Below are 8,945 nucleotides of genomic sequence, written 5' to 3'. Positions count from 1 at the left end.
CTTTCCCTAAGAGGACCTGATTACATACACTGGGGTCTTGCATTACTGTATTCTGGGCAAATAATGACAACGTGATATTAGTCCTCTGAAACATGGCAGCTCTGGTGTGCAAATCATGACAATTACATCTAAATTGTGTAAACATCTGAGTATGTTTACTGCTTTTATTGCTACCAGATATCTCTCTGACATGATTTGAAGCATGAAAACTGAAAAGTGAGTTAAGGATTTCGGCTCTCGTGTAGGTACATTTACATATCGTTACATCTGTTTAAACAGACACGAGGAAACATCTATATTTCATTCTTCACGTTTAACAAGCGTTTACTGTCAGAAACATGGACATTTTCAACAGCATTGTATATATCAACACTCCACACTTCAGACCCATAAAACAGAATTGAGCTGAAGATTTTTAAAAAAACATATCTAATGGGATAGGTTTTAGAACATACAGGGACTTTAAAAAAACCACATTATTTTATTCGCTTGAAGTGAAGCATTTGCAATATGATTCGACCATGTCAATGTCTTCGGGAAGATTACTCCAAGTTATTTGTGGTATGAAACATTATCAATTTTCGAACCTCTGTAATACGTCACAACTTTTGTTTTTTTTAAGTTTTACAGTTAAATAATAGTCAGTACAAAACCGTTCCAGTGTCGTAATACGTGTCTATAAACAATACACAGTGTCGGAGGTAAGCAGTACGTCGTCAGCAAAGAGTAAGAGAAACACTTGGACTTGGTCAGGATGTAGTTGTATGCCATGCGAACATGAGGATTCAACAGCATAAGCTAGTTGACGTATTAACATGGAGAACACAAGTGGGCTTAAAACACAACCCTGTTAAAGACCCAATTGCAATGGACATTCATAAACGTCTTACACATGATTACAAATAGACTGCAAAGCATTTAACGTCTTCGAAGAAATATTTCTATTCTTTAGAACACACCATAATTTGGACATATTTACTAAATCAAAGGCTTTTGCAAATTTAACAAACGCAACATAAACTTTTCCCCTCTTCCTGGACAAGTATCGTTGGATTATTGCTTGCAAAATAAATATGTTATCAACGGTGCCATAACCTTTTCGAAAACCAGCCTGGGATTCATCAATTTTATCATATGCATTTGACCAAAACACATGTCTTTTCATGAGAATGGATGTGTATAATTTTTTAAGTACATTCAGCAGTGTTATGCCTCTATAATTATTTGGATCTTGTCTGTCTCCACTCTTGTGAAGAGGAATGATAACACCTATTGTCCATGAGGTTGGAAAGTATGCTCTCTCAATTAAAATGTTAAAATAAATTCAAGATATGGTATTATTATTTCAAACGAGAACCTGAAAAACTCTGCAATGACATTATCCATACCACCGGATTTGAAAAAATTCAACTTGTTTATACTGTACAATATTTCCTCTCTGCTAATAGGCATGTCTAAAATATCTAAAGTGAACTGGTCACCATTATCACGAGGGCATTAAAGTGATTATGCCAATTGTTAATAGAGATTGGTTGGATAACACTTGACTGTAATGAAAATAGTTTAATTGACCACCAGAAGTCTTTGGCATTGTAAATGTTATTTATAATTCTATTCTTTATAGAGCTGTATTTTATTTTCGCTTAAAACGCTTGAGTATCAAATGTCTCCCTTTAAGGTAATTATCAAGTGCAATGCTGTCTCTATGTAAACGAAATAGTTTTAAGAGTCTGTCGCGTTCACTTCTGTAATAGGAATGAATGTTTTGATTCTTTACAACTTTATTTTTCCAAGCGTCAAACAAAACATAAGTGAAAAGAACAACTGCCGCGTCAATATCGGAGAGTGTTTTGTCGCAACACTGTTGTTACTTGTCGATTGTGTCCTGTGACAAGAAATCAGAACGGAATTCAATTTTGTGTTCTTGTTTCCAGACAAACCTGTACTTGTTTTGTGAACCCGGGGGCTCACGTCTTGGGAGTCATGCTCTCTGCGTTATTCGTGTACATCTGAGAGGAAAGAGCATGTGATTGGCAGGTGGTCAGAGTCCGACCTCCAATGGATATTAAAGTCAGAACACCATTTAAACAAGCCACCCGACACGATGATGTAGTCGACAACGCTGGTTCCCACGGAAGTTATGAAAGTGAAGTCACCAGCGCCTGAGTCTGACCTGGCTCTTCCATTTAGTATGAACAAACCCAGAATAGAGCATAGTTCTCATAACCTTTTCCTAAAGGCACTTATGGTCCTATCACAAGAGAATCGTTCAGAGTTTATCTTGTCAAACAAACAGCCAACATGATCATTATCTAGTCTCTCTGCTATATCAATAGAAACAGTGATCTTGGCGAGGCCACACTCCTATTTGCCACGTCTATTGTCTCTGCTTTGAAGAGGCCTTTTTTCGGAGGGAATATTACGAGTATTTCTGATAATAGCAAACACGGTGACGACGATGTTATTGCTTTGCAAACCGAGTTATTCAGAGTAATTAAGTCAGTGAGATCAGACATTCAAGACTTGAAAACAGAAACTTGTAAAATGAACAAAACTCTTATCACTTATGTGACTTGAAAGCAGACCAGGAGATCATTTGCTTGGAGTAAGGTGACGTAGCTACAGGACTTGAACATGTTAAATATACAACTGAGAATCTTGAATGGTAGACATGTTGGGGACATTTGGAATTTGACGCATCAGTGACAAGAATGATATCTGGTGCAATTCTTTATTTTGTCTTGTAAGATATGTTTCCGTGTTTCTCAGGTGAACCACTGACTTGCTTTTGCATGTGTTGATGACGGTTGGTGGAAACGCTCATCTCTCAGCGAACAGATGCTATCATGGCTGTTTGATAGTGGCTTACAAACACATGTTCATGATATAGTCTAAATCTTACAATCTACCCTGCTTTTGGCAGAGATTTGTTAAGAATATGGAAAGGGTTTTGTTTCAGCTAAACTGTGTGCTGATTAAAAAAAGGAAAGAAAACTTTTTTCGCATTTGGAGAAAAGAAAATGTGTCAAAAATTGAAAAGATAAGAGTACTAAATACAATATTCCCGATTTTCTCTGGTCATCCACCTTAGAAGTTGAGAGCTAAGACAAGTTAAAACCCATTTAGCATTTTTGCTCTTTGGACAAAGATGTTCATGCTTAAATATTAGCAATGAAAAGACCCAAATGTTTTGAACTGTATAGTTTTGATACGTACTACAAATATTGACACCAACCCTATACACTCTCGTTCGTAGATATGAAATTACATCTCGCTTGCTCAGTGATCTTAGGACCAACATAAATATTCGAGTCACCCTCTGTTCATGATACGCGGAACGACAATATTAAACAATGGTGCAGAGTGTACTAGTTTTTATGAGATACATAATTGAACCAATATTTGGAGCTAATGGAGATTATTTTGCAATGGTAATATTACAACTGAAAGGTTCCCGTAAACTAATAACCAGTGTTACAATGTATGTATTACCTAGTTACAAGATAGCGATATTGACATTGCTTCTGACGTATGACCGCCATACTGATGTTACGTGAATGAGGAGTGTTTACCAGAGACGTAAATATTTCTCTCTATTTGAAGACAAGTTGAGATGTCAGTAACCTGACCTCAACAGAACGACAAGCTGTAGTTGGAAAACCTGACGCGTGAGGGTAGAGAACAGCACAGACATAAGAGAAGGACGTAAATAATTGCCTCATTTAGAAGATACAACATCAGAACAAACCCACAGATAGATTAATCTCAGCGGTTCTCGAGGTCAAATCTGACATCATCATGTCTGGACTAACATGTGGACTGGCGGTTGTGTTCATTCTGTACCCACTGATGGCAAAAGGAAGATCTAATAATGCAGGTATGTGTTCAGCGCCTATGACTTTACCTCCCTTATGTGCGGACATGCCCTACAATACAACGAAGTTCCCAAACTCTCTTAATCATCTAAACTTGGATGACGCAGCCCTTGAAGCACACCAGTTCTTTCCATTGATAAAAGTTCAGTGCTCAAGCAGTCTCAAGTTTCTCGTGTGTTCTACGTATTTTCCCTACTGCAGTCCACTGGTTGGCACCATGCCAACGTGTAGGCACATATGCGAGGACAGTAAACGTGACTGTGAAAGTCTTATGAACAAGTTTGGTTTCACTTGGCCGACCTCATTGAACTGTGATAAGTTCCCTGACAAAAAGGACGGCAGTTTGTGCTTAGATATGCTACCTACAACCATCAGACCAACGACAACAACAACAACGATGAAAACAACAGTAAAGTTAAGGACACCTCAACGTAAAAGGCTTCCAAACCATAAAGGTATGTGTTCTTTGCCTACGACTTTACCGCCTTTGTGTTCGGACATGCCCTACAATACAACCAGCTTCCCAAACTTTCTTCATCATCGAAACCTGGATGACGCAGCCATTGAAGCACATCAGTTCCATCCAATGATAAAAGTTCAGTGCTCTAGCAGTCTCAAGTTTCTCGTGTGTTCTACGTATTTTCCCTACTGCAGTCCACTGGTTGGCACCATGCCAACGTGTAGGCACATATGCGAGGACAGTAAACGTGATTGTGAAAGTCTGATGAACACGTTTGGTTTCACTTGGCCGACCTCATTGAACTGTGATAAGTTCCCTGACAAAAAGGACGGCAGTCTGTGCTTAGATATGGAACCTACAACTGTCACACCAGCACAAACAACAGCGATGGAAGCGACAGTGAAGCCACCTGAGCGGAAAAGGCTAGGATACCGCAGGTTACTGGTTTTGCTCAGGAAAACTGCTGGAGACATCCGTGATAGCATGCAGTTCCTCTACAGTGCACTCTCTCCATAGAGACGGGCAACATTCCTGATTATCCCATTTGAGCAACGGGGATGTTTGAATAAGCTATGCTTATGTGTATACTTTCACATATGGACACTAGATGTTAATTTGTCGGGGACATGTACAGGATACTGCTGACGATTACAAAACTTTGTGTTTATCCAAGGAAGAGATCCTGTTTGGAATGTTGTTATGGAATAAGGTTATATTACCTGTAAGCATGTTGTTAAGAAGTAGTAATTTTGTTCTTTAATCAGAAAATGGCATTCTAACATGTGTTACTTGGACATGTTCGCTTGTAAACAGTCTCAAGAAAAAGGTCATCGGAATGGATATGAAATTTTATATTTTCCTGAAATATGTAAATTAGAGATTTTGTGCTTTTATATAATAAACATTACACTTGCATCCACTTGTATTTGTTCACAATGGAACTGTTACCTTGTGAAATATATGATACAATAATCGATGGCTTAAATAGGAGATTCTCATCATCAATCTCTATTAGGATCAGAAACTTTCCCTAAGAGGACCTGATTACAACGTACTGGGGTCTTGTATTACTGTATTCTGGGCAAATAATGACAACGTGATATTCGTCCTATGAAACATGGCAGCTCTGGTATGCAAATCATGACAACTACATCTAAATTGTGTAAACATCTGAGTATGTTTACTGCTTTTATTGCTACCAGATATCTCTCTGACATGATATGAAGCACGAAAACTGAAAAGTGAGTTAAGGATTTCGGCTCTCGTGTAGGTACATTTACATGTCTTTACATCTGTTTAAACAGACACATGAAAACATCTATATTTCCAACATCGTGGGGGGCGGTCGGGTAGCCTAGTGGTTAAAGCGTTCGCTCGTCACGCTGAAGACCCGGGTTCGAATCCCGACATGGGTACAATGTGTGAAGCCCATTTCTGGTGTCCCCCGCTGTGATATTGCTGGAATATTGCTAAAAGCGGCGTAAAACCATACTCACTCACTCACTCACTCCAACATCGTGGAAAATCCTGACATTCCAAAACCATGCTTTCAAATTTGCATCCAGAACTTTCATTACATTTCAACAGACTTTCAACAAAGTCAACCTCCATCACATACAGATCGATGAACGGTGATAACTCACTCACTCACTCACTCACTCACTCACTCACTCACTCACTCACTCAGTATCGTTCACCTCCAGATATATCGACAGGTCCTCGTCATGCCGCTGACCTGTTCTATTCTATTCATGGGTACAAAAGCGGCGTAAAACCTCTCACTCATTTACTTCTTTAAACTATTCAGTTGGTTGGTTGGTTGTTTTACACCGCACTCAGTTATTTAATATTCCAGCTATATGACGGCGTTCTGTAAATAATCGAGATATCATTCGCATTGATCCACACAGTTGGGATACGTTGACATGCATCAACCAAGTCAGCCAGCCTGACTACCCCATCCCGTTAGTCGCCTCTTACGACAAGTATAGTCGCCTTTTACGGCAAGCATGGGTTGCTGAAGACCTATTTCAACCAGGATCTTCGCGGATTTTAAACTATTCAGTGATAACACGGCACAGTTGCTATAAACAAACAATCTAAACATTGGGTAACCGACGCGCTCTACCTATGTGGTGATAACATAGTTCACGGGTTCGAACACCCAGTGCAGTTGGCATGTTACCTTGGTGTGGTCGGGCTCACGTGACGGACGACGCATAGAACAAGATTATATCAGACTCATCTGACACACATTTCCCATCCATAATCCTGAACAAGGCCTTGCAGATAACGTGGTGCCTCCGTTGTCACATAGTCGTTATATGCATATATTGATAAAGCGTTTAAGAAACTAAAAGTAATTTATTTTATCGTGTCCAGTCATTCATTGAGGATAGTGTTTTTCATTGTTGAGTCACTGATTCCGGTTATTAACGATGCTAACTACACTGTTAAAAGTGACAATGCTAGACCACAGACAACAGTGTAAGAGCAGCATTCCTAGGCCTACGAAATTGAAAGTACAGGTCCTCACAGGTCAGCACATTGGAGTTGGATCGCCCCGAACGACAGCGTCATCCAGAACCACATACACTTCAACAGCTAATACATGCACAAAGAACGAGTGGGCTAACATTCTCCAACGTGTGATTGTATCAAACCTCCGAATGGTTATTCAATGTTGATGTATTTGATACGCGTATCATAGTTGTGTTGTAGACCTCACGTTTGCAGTGATTCGGGGACTGTTTTCAGCCTTATAACGTTTTAATAAGTAAATGTTTTTCTCTCATTTTTTTGTCAAATCAAATTTTCAAGTGTGTACATTCTTTCGCCCGGCAGTTTAGTACGCTCATTTCCCCCAAGGGGAGAAGATGTTGGGGATTTCACGGCGCTGATCGTGGACACAAGAGATGATGTGTTCTCTTGACCTTGCCCTTTGATATTGTGACAGATCTTTGCCTTCACAACCATGGAGCTGTCTTTTCTTAAAGATATTTACACCTGTTTCCATGAAGATGTTTTTGAATGTGGATATTTCAAATTTCAATATTGAAACACACTAAAGGCATACATGTATAATAATATTAACATAACTATTATTGTTCAAATAATGCAAAGTAAAACATTTGTATGAATAATATTTAAGAATCAAAACGAAAAACTAGAGTTATTTGTCGAAATGAGTTGGCATGTATGACAACAAGCAGACAATACACGTATAGCTGCTATGATATAAACGTGCTGTCTCATTTAATTCGTGACTGGTCATTTAATGATATGCTTGCAATCCGAACGTTCCTTGTCAAGCGAGAAACATTTACTTTTTTCTGCAAATTGTGGGAGTTGCGGGTGCTGCCTGACAGGGCATGTTTACCCTTTTTGCGAACACCTGGAGTCATCACTGATTATACAGATATAGGCATGACAGTATGCTAAAGTTAACATTAATGGGCTGATGATGGATGAAATTGTGAGTTTGTGCACTCTTGAGTTCCATATCATAACACAAAGTTGAAAAGGGACATTTGATCGAGACCATATATTGAGTCCCATGGCAATGTGGGGGATGTACATGTATGGGGCATATATGGTCCCGTGGCATTGTGGGGGTCGTAGAGGCTGGGACCATATATGGTCCCGTGGCAGTGTGGGGGATGTAAAGGCTGGGACCATATAAGGTCCCAAGGCACTGTGCGGGTCGTAGAGGATGGGACTATATGCATGTAAAGTCCCAAGGCACTGTGAGGGTGATAGAGGCTGGGACCATATAAGGTCCCAAGGCATTGTGGGGGTCATAGAGGCTGGACCCATATAAGGTCCCAAGGTACTATGAGGGTCGCAGAGGATGAGACCATATAAGGTCCCAAGGTACTGTCGGGGTCGCGGAGGATGAGACCATATAAGGCCCCAAGGCACTGTGGGGGTCGTAGAGGAAGAGACCATATAAGGTCCCAAGGCACTGTTTAGGTCGTAGAGGCTGGGACCATATAAGGTCCCAAGGCACTGTGCGGGTCGTAGAGGATGGGACTATATGCATGTAAAGTCCCAAGGCACTGTGAGGGTGATAGAGGCTGGGACCATATAAGGTCCCAAGGTACTGTGAGGGTCGCAGAGGATGAGACCATATAAGGCCCCAAAGCACTGTGGGGGTCGTAGAGGAAGAGACCATATAAGGTCCCAAGGCACTGTTTAGGTCGTAGAGGCTGGGACCATATAAGGTCCCAAGGTACTGTGAGGGTCGCAGAGGGTGAGACCATATAAGGTCCCAAGGTATGTCGGGATCGCAGAGGATGAGACCATATAAGGTCCCAAGGCACTGTGGGGGTCGTAGAGGATGAGACCATATCCATTCCTATTACGCGATAGACTGTTAAAACTGTTTCGTTTAAATAGAGACGGCATTGCACTTGACAATTACCTTAAAGGGAGAAATTGATACTCAAGCGTTTTAAGAGAAAATAAAATACAGTTCTGGGACTCTATGAAGAATAGAATTATAGATAACATTCACAATGCCAAAGACTTCTGGTGGTCAATTAAACTATTTTCATTACAGTCAAGTGTTATCCAACCAATCTCTATTAACAATTGGCATAATCACTTTA

The 8,945-nt window shown here is 40.2% G+C and overlaps 1 protein-coding gene across 1 annotated transcript; it reads left to right on the top strand.

Annotated features, from left to right (window-relative positions):
* Positions 1-3,579: 3,579 nt before the first annotated feature.
* LOC124139297 (frizzled-8-like) lies at positions 3,580-5,250 on the top strand. The gene has a single exon (XM_046506260.2). The coding sequence runs from the start codon at positions 3,799-3,801 to the stop codon at positions 4,849-4,851; it is 1,053 nt and encodes a 350-aa protein (XP_046362216.2). The 5' UTR covers positions 3,580-3,798; the 3' UTR covers positions 4,852-5,250.
* The last annotated feature ends 3,695 nt before the right edge of the window (positions 5,251-8,945 follow it).

This window comes from Haliotis rufescens, unplaced genomic scaffold (assembly GCF_023055435.1).
Source record: "Haliotis rufescens isolate VD_foot unplaced genomic scaffold, xgHalRufe1.0.p SCAF_8, whole genome shotgun sequence".
Lineage (NCBI taxonomy): Eukaryota > Metazoa > Mollusca > Gastropoda > Lepetellida > Haliotidae > Haliotis > Haliotis rufescens.
This window is presented reverse-complemented; position numbering and strand designations above follow the sequence as displayed.